The 13,964-nt window shown below is 37.4% G+C and overlaps 1 protein-coding gene across 4 annotated transcripts; it reads left to right on the forward strand.

The window, feature by feature from the left end:
• The first annotated feature begins 221 nt into the window (after positions 1-221).
• On the forward strand, positions 222-13,914 carry nr1i2 (nuclear receptor subfamily 1, group I, member 2). Of its 4 annotated transcripts, none has more exons than XM_020931903.2 (9): positions 222-4,869; positions 6,872-7,050; positions 8,204-8,334; positions 9,321-9,490; positions 9,571-9,896; positions 11,141-11,286; positions 11,971-12,087; positions 13,150-13,255; positions 13,333-13,914. In XM_020931903.2, the coding sequence occupies exons 2-9, from the start codon at positions 6,878-6,880 to the stop codon at positions 13,469-13,471; spliced, it is 1,308 nt and encodes a 435-aa protein (XP_020787562.1). In that variant the 5' UTR covers positions 222-4,869; positions 6,872-6,877; the 3' UTR covers positions 13,472-13,914. The 4 variants fall into 4 exon arrangements, with proteins under 4 accessions (XP_020787562.1, XP_055012315.1, XP_055012231.1 ...); XM_055156340.1 differs by having other exon boundaries at positions 6,876-7,050; XM_055156256.1 differs by having other exon boundaries at positions 222-478; positions 756-7,050.
• Positions 13,915-13,964: the final 50 nt, after the last annotated feature.

Raw genomic sequence — 13,964 nt, forward strand, 5'->3', positions numbered from 1 at the left:
ACACCGTTAATAACCTGCTTAATAGCAATAATTTACTGCACCCATTCAGGATCAGGATGCATAAATTCTATAGTGATTATGGTCGTTTTTAAGATATTACTGTTGAGCGTTCGTTCAGAATAAATGTTCCTTGGCCATGTAGTGGAGTTTAACATCTGTGTAAAAAAAAAAAAAAAGGAAATAAAATAAATCATCATATTTTCCCTAGCCTAGCCTATCTTCTAGAATGATTACACCAGTACCGGAAGTTTGACGCAGTCGTTGCCCGTTACCATGGTTACGCTCCAAAATGCCACAGAAATCGTTATTTTTATTTAGCCTTTTGATTCTTTACTTTGTCAATATATGTTTTGTGGATGTTTTGATGTCTTACTTTATTTGTTTAATCATACTTTTCCCAGACACAGAGAAGAGTTTCTACCCAGTCTATACAGCAGTCCACACATTTTACTGTGGCAGTCCAGACTGACTTCAGAGGGTGATTAAATTATTAAAAGTTGAACACTGAATCTAGTGTAAACATCTGAATAATACACTTAGCAACACAGACAACAGTTTAGATAATGATGCCTGTGAATATTTTCTGCCATTTATAGGAAAACCTCACTGCGGTGTTATATATGAACACTAAGAGGCAGCATACAGTAAAATAATACATACCAGTACTTTGTAAAGCTGTGACTTATGACTGAGAGGCTACGATATATTTTTTGACTATCGTCTCCTATTTATCTCTTTTTTCTGTTTTGCACCAGGTGGTGTTCAGGCTAAAAGAGGCTCGTCTAGAGGTGCTGAGAAAAAAAGGGATGAGATTCAGCAGAATTATACATCTGACAGACTGACCTGCATCAGTCAAACACATCAAATACAAGAGTGTTAATTCAACTCGTATACTGTTAATTTTAACACTTTTACCATGTCATATGAGGTCCACAATAAAATGAGTTAAAACTACACTTTCCAAAGTGTAGAAGGCTCAACACTGGTAAAGTGATGTAACCACACTCCTCATAGCTGAATTTGACACTGATTAAGATTTGATTTGTTTACACTAGTGTATAGTAAAAAACTAATGACTATATTGCTATGTTTTAACACTTTATGAAGTAGAAATAGTGTAGAGTGTTCGTCATGTTACACTACTCAATAGTAACTCTTTCTTCACTAAATACAGTATAAATGCTGTGTGGTCATTCTAGTTCATAATCCTATGACAAATGTAAAATAATGAAAACCACTACAAAATTCCATTTCGACTTAAATTGTATTAAAACAATACACATCATACAATCAACACAATTTAAACAAGTCATATGACACAATACTATTTCTGAAAAATCCAAATGACAGCAGCAATTCTCTGTGCCCTCAATAGTTGGTCACAATGATTGTCATTTACTTTTTTAAAGTTGATTTTTCAATGCAAGCAATCGATGGATGAATCAAGATCTTGTTTTGAATGGAATTCAGGCATGTTCATCTCCAAAAATGAAAGGAACATGTCTGACTGTTTGAAACAAGATCTTCTCTCCATTATATAAACATGACAATGTTCGCAATAGTGGCAGACCTGCTCATTATGAAACATTAACATTGCAGAAACTTTTTACCTCAAGAGTCAGTCTTTCACTCTTGGGGTTTCATTTGACACATCCAACGTCCATGCTGTAGACAGTTTTTTGAATACAGGTGTAAAGTTTGTGAGAGTCTGAGGACCAAGTGCCTTGAAGTGTTCACCAAAATCAGCCAGGTCAACAAGACATAAAAAACCTTTGTCCTTCCCACTTCAGTCACAGGTAGAAAGGCTGTCCAGGCTCAACCAGCAAGAAATGTGTCCATACTGATCTGTAAAATAAAATATAGAATAGAATAGAATAAATATAACATATTCAAGTAACCACCTTGCAAAACGGGCTATGCAATATTTAATGAGCCATGAATAAAAATTCAAAAGTAAATATATAGTAAATATATTGTGGTGCATATATCATAATTTGTTTGTTCCTATTAAGCAGGTTATTCTGTTGCATGAGCTGTATGTTTTTGTATACAGGAACCATTCAAATAAATAACTTGAAGTGTAATTTGAAAAAATTTAGCCCCTTAGAAAAGATTATTTTTAAATGCAAAAACCACAAGAAACAAAACACCTAAATGCCATTAATCACGAAAATAGAATGAAATTAAGGCAAAAATTACTTCTACTACTTAGCACATATATAAAATTCAATTAGTCAATTACGAAATTATTGGTGAGGTTACATTTCAGTTCTACATTTAATCATTTCATGACATACCTGCAAGTCTCTGACAAGATGGTTAATGGCTTGAGCCTTCATCTTTCCACTGTAGCCTTTAGGAACTGGGGATGCATGTGAATCTGCAGCAAGACGCTCACCCTAAAGAAAATACAAAAAAAGATTGTATCATTACTCTTTTTGACTAAAGGTCAATAGCATGTTAAGACATTGTATTGGGTAAGACATCATACTTGAAGATATTTTATTTTATACTACTACATAATACTAACATATTGATTCAAATAATTTTAATAATTCTCCACTTGGTACAATATCCCACCTCAACACACCACACAAAATGTGCACGTTTATAAGCTATTATTAAAAGAAATGTGAATACAACGAACGAATGCAGCCCCAAAGTGTGAAAGACACGGTGAAAGAACTAAGATAACTTATCTTAACTAAGCTAGGGCCGTGTGAGGGCGTTAGGATTTGGGCTGCGTGAGATCCTGGACCCGCTGTTTGCGGTCTCCTTGAGACGGAGCTAAGGCAGTGCGGAACTCACCTGGTTTAGGCGTATGCGGGTGTTGGGTTAGACCTGGTCAAATGCGGGTTTAATCCTTGTTTAGAGCCGATCCACCTCCTCTGGTGCCAAGTCCACTCCAGGCTACAGTCGTCTTCTTCTTTCTTAAATTTATTCAATTAGTGGTTATATAGCTCAAAAATACCTAAAAAAAAGAGCAGGCTTTCTAACTGTGAGTGAGGTTGCCAGTCCACAGATCTGACCTGTAACTTGGCTGATTTGGTCTAGATGATGATAGAAAGATTTAATGCCATACTATGAAACATTCCTGACAAAGCAGTGGAGAAAAGCAGGTGAAAAGTCACACAATGCACTTTTAAAATGCTTTTTTTTTTTCTTAAATCACTGGAAAACATGGCACTATATGATCACACAATTTAAGCTTCAAATTGCACAGAATGTGCAGAAAAATGTAAAATAGAAATCACATAGTTTTTATGGTGTGTAATTTTTCCTTCTGCAATTATTGATAGGAAATGCATAAGAAATGGAAATGCGAACATAAAGCTGCTTATATTCCTATGTTGTTTTTACACTATCATTTAAATGCAACTCTGCGTAAAAGTATACAAAGTAAACAGAATACAGTACTCTGATGGGACCATGTAAGCATGGGAGCATGTTATAAAATACATTTTAAGTGAGGAATTCAGTATTCTGTAACTAAATACATTTTCAAAATATTCTTCTCATGACTGGAGTTAAAATACAACAAGTTTCTAAGAAAACTGTACTTTTTCTGAACTATGACTGGGTTATACGACTTTTTCTAAAAGCACAAGAGATGAATTGTTTTTATGTGAAATTAATTATCCTTGGAAAGTTCTGGTAAATTATTTTAAAATCCACTACAGAAGATTTAGTTCATAGGACCCTGACAAACAACTTTGAGTCTGAGTGTTCAATTTTAGAAGGCTGCCATGAGTCACAAGTTCTGTCGCCTATCTAACTTCGTCTGTTTTATAGTACAGGTGCAAATCTGAAAATACAATAAAAATACTGACAAGTCAGTCATATTAATGGTGCACTGTGCAGCTTTCCAGGTGCACGCTCTGCCACCATGGAGATGTTAGTGTGCCTGGAATTTTTACTCTATGACTGTCCCAGGGACCAAATTCGGCTATGTTTTAGAGCTGGCCCGCCGGCTACAGATTGGCTACATTATTTATTTAAAATGTTGTTATTATTTAATATGATGCTTGTTCTGGATTCTATTATTAAACTTTTATTTTAATAAGAAAATGTTTAACATTACATATCTTGAAAGAAGAGAAAACACGTAGATGTTGTTGAAATTTTTCAGTAAATATTTAGTTTGGCCCATGACTTAGATCCCCGTTTTTAATTTTGGCCCTCTGTGAATCTGAGTTTGACACCCCTGCACTATGATATTAAGCGTATCTACAGTATTTCCACGGAGATAAGCACCATGCCAATTTACAGGTCTGACTTGTGGAGAGGCAGGCCTGCTTACAATAGACTACATATTTTCAAGGTATTGTTTTATTGTAATAAAAACTATATAACTATAATTACACCTATAAAAACACCCAACAAGCAAGTTTAACGCCATGCTATGGTACATTCCAAGGAAAGCAATCTCCCTATCATATCTCTCTATACACAAACAGGTGCTAAACTCTTCCAGCCACAGTCATATTTGACTTTCTTTGCATTTAAAGTAGTGAGATATTGTATTGCCTTCACATGGATATTGCTGCTTCTTCTGTTGTCTTAACCTAGATAACCTCTGTGATTCAGTTTTGTTTCAGAAGATTACATAATTCAGGGCTGAACGTTGAACTGAAAGGGGAAGGACGTTCATACGGTCATAAACCACATGGGCGGTACCGGGTGAGACTCTTCCCGCCTCCCCTCGCCTCCCCTCGGGCTGCAGCTCCAAACTTTGGCCCAGTGCGGCTCCAAAATTCAAAGAACTCGTCCAACGGGAAAACTTTGTACACTAGAGTTTGAGATCTGTCTGTCTGTCACCTCTGGGATTAACTTCATGTGAAGACAAAAAGCAGTTGTTTGGACATCTTGGTGAGTGCTGTCATGTTTTCATTAACAGCTGACTAGTTCAAAGTTTACCTGCACATTCAGTTTGCTTTACTAAGTATCTGTAATTACCTTGACCCTGTCTGTAGTGCAAAGTAAAGGCCATGTGCAAAATAGTATATGCATGCTATAACACAACATTATTTTATTTTAAGATTATTCCCCTAGTCAGAACAGTAACCTTTAACAAAACCCCTACATTTAGAGATTACGGTTTGAAATAATTATATGAAAAGAAGTTAATTCAGTGGAAAAAATATATTAATTTGACTGTTTCTGTAGTTTCAAATGATGGAGTAAACTGAGCCAACCTGATAATCAATATATAATGTATAATAATCATGTTTTTACATACATGCATGCATAGGCTTAATTATAAATGAATGAAATTTGTATGACTATTTAACTGGCAGTTTATTCCCTGTATTACTAATAATAATATCTTCATTTGCTTTGCTGCCCATATTATGCTTTTTTTTTATAAGTTATAATGTTGTTTCCTCATCACAAACATATCTGGAGTTGTGTTTTGTTCCTGCATATTTAGGCTGAGTTCTTCTCTCAAACTGAAAACACTCCACCTTCCATTCCACCTTGTGACATCATGAGGTTAAACAAGATGTGCTCGACTGTGTTTTTAAACTCTATACACCTTTGCTAAAATCATTTGGATAATTTTAGCCAAGCTCTACTGAACTAAAGGTGAAAGATAATTGCTAACTTGAAAACTGGAACAGAGTATTTTGAGATGGCTTTGGAGATGTAGACAGACGAATAATAAAGGGTCACTCAAACATGTGTGAATGAAAAACACAGCTCCAGGTATGCTTGTATGAGATAACAACATGACTTAAAACTCACAAGAGTCACTTCAGTGTAAGATGGGACCTTTAACGATGCCTGTACATGCCTGTACAAGACACTGAATAAAAACTCTGCTGTGTGACACATGAAAACATTAACATTTAGAGCTGCAAAGCCCAGCTTCATAACTGATTTCTGACACCACTACATTGGAGTCCTGACAGAAATACCACAACGTTTTAAACCTCACAGCAGTAATGACTTCAGTAATGGCCAACTGAGCACAGGCCTAATTCATCAGCCAGTTTTACTTTGTGGAAACCGGCTGACCTCGCAGCATTAGGATTTGTTCGCTTAACGGTAGGGGGGTACTTTTTTATTTAACCAATCTCTGCTATTTTGGTCATGACGTATGTAATGCGCCGTTAATGGGGCTAACTGGTATATTAAGCTTTTCCCAAATCTTGTAGAAAGAAGGGCAATAACATCTTTCCCCTTGATAAAATTCACCAAACGTTCTCTTTGTTCCGGCTTTAAATCTTTGATCTCGGGAACTGTTGCCAACACAGAATGTATGGCTCTTCAATGATTGGCTGATGCCCGGACTCACACTTCTGGGGTTCTTACAAACTGCCTAGTCTAATGTGTTCTGATTCCTGACCTAGTTGCTGGAGAGAAATGAAGTTGAGCAGAGGCACTAGGTGGCGCCAGCCTGGCTCACTGAGCATCACTTGCCTCTATGAAATTATTAGAATATAGTGAAATACAACTGACTGAACTTATTGATATTCTGCAGTGACATCATGTTGGAGGGGTTCTGCATGTATGTGTATACCGGTTACCATGGCAACACACTGTACACATTAGCAAACACAGCCAATTTATTTATTTATTTATTTATTTTGAGATAATCTGAAAACTCAATAAAAAATACAAATTGGTTTAAACAACACATTTTCAAGAGCCTGTGATCAATATGAAAAAAGGTGAGAGTGACTAGCTGAAAATTTCTAGCTTGTGACTATAGTTTTATTTGAAAAGGACTTTCAAATAGCTCACATGTTGTTCCAGCTCAGTCATAGATTGTGTTAAAACTAAAACTAAATTTTAACAAAGCCTCAGACTAAGCAGTACCCAGTTAGCTTCAGACCCCCAGGGAATGCTGATCAATATTCTTCACCAGGCAGAGATGAAGAGTATGAACACACGTTTACAACCGTTCTGCCAAAACTTTCCCATTGGCGATGAGAATGAGGAGGAGTCGGAGGATGAAGGGCCCAAGTTCTGTGGAGTGTGTGGGGACCAGGCCAAAGGCTACCACTTCAACGCTCTGACATGTGAAGGCTGCAAGGGCTTCTTCAGGTGAGGACACACTTAAAGCTGCACTGTGTAACTTTCCGTTGGAGGGTCTGGCACCTGCCTGTTTTCATAGGTATTTTATTGCTTCGTCTAGATCAAATGTTTCACAATATGGCATTAAATCTGTTTCGATGGCGACAAGCCTGCAATGCCTCCAGACTAAGTTACAGGTCAGATCTGTGGAGAGTTGAGCTCACTCTCTGTAGGAATGCTTGTTTTTTGTAGCATTTTTTGAGCAGTAAAACATCTGTAATTGAATAAAGGCAACATAGGTGAGTTTAATGCTATACTGTGAAACCAAAGCAAAAATATCTCCATGGAAACAAGCTTGTGGTGGACCCATTGCCAGAAAAATTCCAGAACCAGATTTCAGGAAAGAACGTCACTTTAGATGAAAATGTAAATTTACGTGTGCATTTGTAACTTTCCACCACCTGCTTGTTTCCATGGTGATGCTATTGCTTTGCATTGAAGAGCCTGTGACAGGTCGGACTACTTATTTGGTTAGCGATAAAGTTTACTTCCTGACTGGAAAATCAGCTTAAGGAATTCCATAACTACAGCAACAATAACAGCATCTTTGTTTAGAAAAGCGCTGTATAAATAATAATAATAATAATAATTTATTATTATTATTATTATTATTATTATTATTAGTAGTAGTAGTAGTAGTAGTAGTAGTAGTAGTAGAAGTAGTAGTAGTATATAACTGTCCCCTAGCAACCATGTTATACAGTGGGCGAAAACTCCTCTAATGTACACAGAAATTATGATTATCCAAATAAAAACTTAAGAAAGCACCTTTATTTTGTTAAAATGATGTTGAAAATATCAGAAACATTTTAAATATGTTTCTTAGGTGTAAATTGTGTTGAAGTTTTGGATAGAATTCTCCCTAGCGTGTCTATTTTCTGTAATTTTCAATATGTTTTTCAACCTTTTTCCACAAATTGCTTCTTGATTGGTGTAAGTTTTAGTTTATATGTATATTGTGTTATATTTTTTAGCCCACCAAATTAAGTCAAAATTAGAAAATCATGAAAACCTGACCCAAAAAAAAGGCAAAACATAGAGAGGTGGATGTGGACACAAGCAGGTGCTGAATCAAACAATATTTTCTACCAAATAATAATTTGAATGTGTAAATCTCATACAGGCGTGCCATAAAGAGGTCAACACCGCTTCACTGCTCATTCCTGAATAAATGTAAAATAACCAAGAACAACCGTCGAGCTTGTCAAGCTTGCCGATTCCAAAAATGCCAGGCCATCGGGATGCGCAAAGAAAGTAAGTCACGTTTAAGTAAAGAAAATTAAAGGTCCTACATGTATATTATGCAAAATTGACTCTTGTGAGCTTTTATCCACATTATAATGTTGTTACCTCATCAAAAACATAACTGGAATTGTGTTCTGTTTTGTTTCATTCACATATGTTTGAGAAACTCTTTACTATTATTTTGTCTACATCTCCAAAGATCAAAATGCTTCATTCCACCTTGTGATGTCCTGAAGTGGCACTTAAGTTAATAGCTACATTTTACCTTTTGTTCAATAGAGATAGGAATTTCCAGGGTTGATACTCCCTACAACTGTACAACAACTCACCCTTTATGCAACAGATAATACTCCCTACAACTGTACAACAACTCACCCTTTATGCAACAGATAATACTCCCTACAACTGTACAACAACTCACCCTTGTGTAAAGCTGTGTTCAGACCAAACGCGTCTAGTGCAAATAAATTGTGTCAAACTCCCCTAGTTTGCCTCTTAACTTTTTTGAGTCATTCGCTTCATTCGCGCGTAAAGGTCGCTCCAGTTTGGGAATTTGGTCACGCGAGTAAATCCACTCTATTTCCTGTGTTCGCTCCACAAGGATCAATTGCGGCTGTGTCTCTGCTGTATTCATTTGGAAAAATGGGGGACTTGGACTACGAGTGGGCTGACCAGACCAGGACCATCCTGGGACTCAGACCTGGACTCAGACAGGGACTGAGATCGGGACTGAGACCGGGACCAGACCTGGGCTGAGACCGGGACTGAGACCGGGACTGAGACCAGGACCAGACCGGGACTGAGACCGGGACCAGAATAAAAGAGATCTGGACAGAGAACTTTATTCACTTGTCAACGCCTTTATAGGGTTAACATGTAAATCATTCGCCTTGTTCACTCCAGACACATTTGGTTTGAACACGGCTTTAAAGCGTTGTGTTACCAGGGTGTTTGTGTTGACTCAAAGTTCGCTCAGATTTTGTGTGTTTCTGCAGTGGTCATGTCCGAGGAGGAAGTTCTGGAGAGGAGAATCAAAATCAAGAGACGGAAAATGCAAACTGCATCATCACAACTCTCAGATCAACAAGAAAAAATGATTGTGGAGCTCCTAACAGCACACCGCAAAACATTTGATCTAGGCTTTTCGAATTTTAGGGGCTTTAGGGTAACGGATTCACACTGTAGACCAAAAATGAACTAATAATTATCCAGGATCTTACCTTTACCTTTATTTATGTTTTACAGCCAATGGACAGAACAATAGCTTCTCCCAATGACTTGAATCATTATACGAATGAGCCCTATGACCCATTGTGTAGTCACCCGACAGACGTCAGTCCCACTGCTTACAACTTATTTTTACCCTCTCCACCTTTTTCTTCTTCTTCCTCCCCTTGCTCCTCCTCCTCCTCCTCCTCATCTCCCAGTCTCTACCTGTATTTTGACAAGGAGCAAAACAAAGAATCTGACCAGAAAATCAAGTTTTTTACATCCCTCCCTCACCTCTCGGACCTCGCCACCTACATGGTTCACAATATCATTAGATTCTCCAAAAGTCTGCAGGTTTTCAGGTAAGACGCTTAAACCGCTCATATTACACTATTTTCTGGTCTATGTTATAATTTTGTTTCATCATCACAAACATCACAAACAGACCTGGAGTCGTGTTTTGATTCATTCACATGTTTAACACAAACCTGCATATTTAAGTTGAGTTCTTCTCTCAACATATGGTAATACAGGAAGTGCTCCACTGTGTTTTTAAACTCCATACACCTTCACTAGAACCATGTGGATGATTTAAGACTTGGAATTACCAATCTTTATTGAACTAAAGATAAAAGGTCGTGATTAACTTGAAAACTACCGCTTCATGACATCACAACATGTAGCAGAGCTTTTTGAGCTTTGGAGATCAAGGGCGTAGGTTTGCCTGGGGACGGTGGAGACAGGTCACAACCGACATTTTGGGAAGACAAAATAGTCCCTACCAATATTTGCCATTTTATTCCAATAAACAAAAATATAAATGTATTCAGATATGTTTCCAAACTCAATTGTATTAATTGAACACATTTTAGTTCACATTTTCTTTATTAGACGTTCTGAGATGTGTTCAGTGATATGACGACAGAGTTACTCCTGCCGCTACTTCTTTGGCTGCAACAGAGTGATGTCATTAGTGGAACCAGGAACCTAAACTGGGGAAGCGGCAGGACAGGGCCAGTGCCTGAAGATGGTGGCTTGAGCAGGCGTAATGTTGATGCTGCGCACCAAACTTTGAAAAACTTTTCAGAAGGAACTTACTTGGCTTCATCTTCAATTAAACTTGTCTCATGAGTTGCCACGGAAAAAGAGCAACTATCACCACAAGTGCACCTCCCAAACAGAGCCCTACTCGTGCGCTGTTAGCGGCCCGACTCTACTGACAATATTCCATGGAAAAATGTATGGAAATTACCTCACTAATATCTCATCACCAAAAAGGGAAATCTGCTACAAACTTCTACTACCCTCTTATCCAGTAAAGAATCATCTTAGAAGGGCAATGGACACAAACTGTACATTTTGCAAACTGAAAAATAAAACCACCTCTCACTTATTTTGGACCTGCCCAGACTCTGTGTGTTTTTGGAAAAACATTCATTAGAGAAGAATAATAAACCAGGGTTACTTAAACGTGTGAATGAAACAAAACACAACTTCAGGTGTGTGTTTGGTGCATTATACCATAGTCTAAAGCTCACAAGAGTCAGTGTTGCATAATGTAGGACCTTTAACCTCAAATATAGTATTAAATGAAGTTCTTTTTCAGGTCTTTAAACATGGAGGACCAGATAACACTACTAAAGGGAGCTACTTTGGAAATTTTGCAGCTGCGCTTCAACATGGTGTTTAATGTGAAGACATGTATGTGGGAATGTGGTTCTATTTCCTATTACAAAGACGATGTCATACGAGGTAAGACTTGCATAACAATCCAGGTCAGACTTTGCAAAAGAAGGATCTAGATTTGCATTATTATTATGTCTATTTTGTTGTATGTATAAAGGAAAAAAAGGTTCTGATAAACTTTTGTGGCTGTAATTAATCTTTAAATCTTTCATTGATCATCTTCATTACTTTAAAGGTGCACTGTGCAACTTTTCTGCTTGCTTGTCACCATGGAGATGCTTTGCTTTGGTGTTTCTATTGCTCAAAAATACTAATACTAATACTAATTCCTTCTGGGAATAGGGGCGACTCTCCACAGATCTGAACTGTAATGTAGTGTAAAGCTGTGACCGGTTTGACTTTATCTAACACGACGGAGACAACCTATACTGTGGAACATTCTAGACAAAGCATAACATTTCCATGGAGACGAGCAGGTGGCGGACCCTGTAGTAGAAATGTTACGCAGTGTACCTTTAAAGTGATTTTTTTTTTCACACAACCCCACTGCGCGTCGGTTGGTTGGTGTGTACATTTGTAATCTAATTCACAGAAGGAGGAGGGAAATGTGGGGAAACCAGTTTAAATTAAGATGAACAAAGCTTTTTCTGCACTGTCATCCTGTGGACCTACTAACCCAACTAACCTGAACTGAATTAAGTGTTTGCAGAGACGTCTTTATAAATGACTCTGGCCTCCTTTGCTTTGTAGCGGGGTTCCAGACGGCCTTGGTAGATGCTTTGGTTAAGTTTCACCAAAACCTTCGTAATCTGGGTCTACAGGAGGAGGAATATGTGATTGCACAAGGCATCTCCCTGTTTTCTCCAGGTAATTTTCACTCTTTCACTGTGCTGCTTAAACAATTTGCTGCAAAGTTTTAGTTGCATCTATATAAATATGAATAATTGAAACTTGGATACTCTAGATCAGCCATTCCCCAAGTCTGCAGTGCCGCGGTCCCCCTGTCAATGCAAAGATCCCATCGAAGGGGCACCCCAATAATAAGCGATGTAACAATAACCAAAATGTTGTGATATCGTATCGTCAAAAGTCTCACAATAATATCGTGAACTGTCACAATATATTCCTTTGCTTAAATGCCTGGTTTTATAGTAGCAACAGCTTATAGACAGAGGGAACTACATATCCCATGATTCATTTCAGTGCAGACAACATGAAGAAATATGTTTTTTACTTGAATTCTTGGGATTATGATGGAAATAATTCACACCAAAATCTTGTCACGGTATTTTTAAAGCAAAAAAGTGTGCGATCTTTAATTTTTAGCCTCTTCAAAACATCGTAGAAAATATCGTACTGTGAGAGACATATCGTGATAATATTGTACTGTGAGATCTGGATATCGTTACATCCCTAGAATATGACAATAACTGTTGTACCAAATGACTGGTCAAAGCATTTTATAATGTCAGTCTTGTTATTATGTATAATATCGTAATTTTGTGAGCTTTTCCACAATATCGCAATAAAACTTGGATATCGTTACACCTCTACTAAAAATAATTTACTCTACATTTAATCAAATATGTCGTGTTTTTTCCTTAGAATTACATGTTAAATTATAATTATACCTGCAGGCTTAATATTGATATCAATAGTAAATGTAACCAAATATATTACATAAAGTTGATTTCAAAATTAAAATTTCTTTCATTCTTGTTGTGTGGACAACTTTTGGGAGCCTCCATGCATTGCCTTTAAATACATAACACCACTAACTACTACTACTAAAACTACTTCTACTACTACTACTACTACTACTACATTATTTTATCAGTTTTAGTTATTAAGTTAGTAAACATACAGCTGCACAGTGTAAATGTAGGGCTCTTTATGAGTCAATCATGTGAACTGACTGTAATGTTTTAGATCGACCTGGAGTTCAGCAGCGTGACCTGATCGACCAGCAGCAGGAGAGCCTCGCACTGATGCTACAAACCTACATCGACAGTAAAAGAAGAGGTCCAGAGAAACAGTGAGTCACAGCATGAGCCTCAGATTTCCCGTATCCCCTCAGTGCATTAGACTGACCTGTGCGTATTTTATGTGCAGCTTGCTCTTCCCTAAAGTGCTGGCCTGTTTGACAGAGCTCAGAACTATGACCGAGGAGTACAGTAAACAAGTGCTGCAGATCCAGGACATACAGCCTGACATCTCTCCTCTGATTTTGGAGGTGATCAGTAAAGACTGACGTCACTGTGTAACCACAAAATAAAAAGAACTGAAACCAAACAAATGCACTGTCTAGAGAAAGGTGACACTTACTGAAAGACTTACCTAACAGTGTCGTGGGCCTTGAATATGCTCAAATACAGATTGTGTAATTATCTTTTATTCAATGAATAAGTGAACAATTATACCTCAGGTATATGTAAATGGAAGACAATTGTGAATAAAATACTGTTCCTCAGTTTTTAAATGATGCACAGTTGTTATACCTTTGTCCTAAAATATTTGGAGCCAAAAACATGCTTGCATAAAAATGCAGTTTGAGTTAGGATTAGGTCACGGGCACAGTCCATAATGGTTAAAGTAAGAATTTTACATTAAATTTGATTATAGTTTATAAAACACGTTCATGTCAAGCCCACTCATGGCTTTAAACTTAATGACACTGCCACCTAGTGGCCACACTCATACTTGTTTTGAGGATAGTGGTGAAATTATGAAACTGACACAGTTAA

This window comes from Boleophthalmus pectinirostris, unplaced genomic scaffold, assembly GCF_026225935.1.
Source record: "Boleophthalmus pectinirostris isolate CB_2022bp ecotype Guang Dong unplaced genomic scaffold, ASM2622593v1 HiC_scaffold_1, whole genome shotgun sequence".
Classification (NCBI taxonomy): domain Eukaryota; kingdom Metazoa; phylum Chordata; class Actinopteri; order Gobiiformes; family Gobiidae; genus Boleophthalmus; species Boleophthalmus pectinirostris.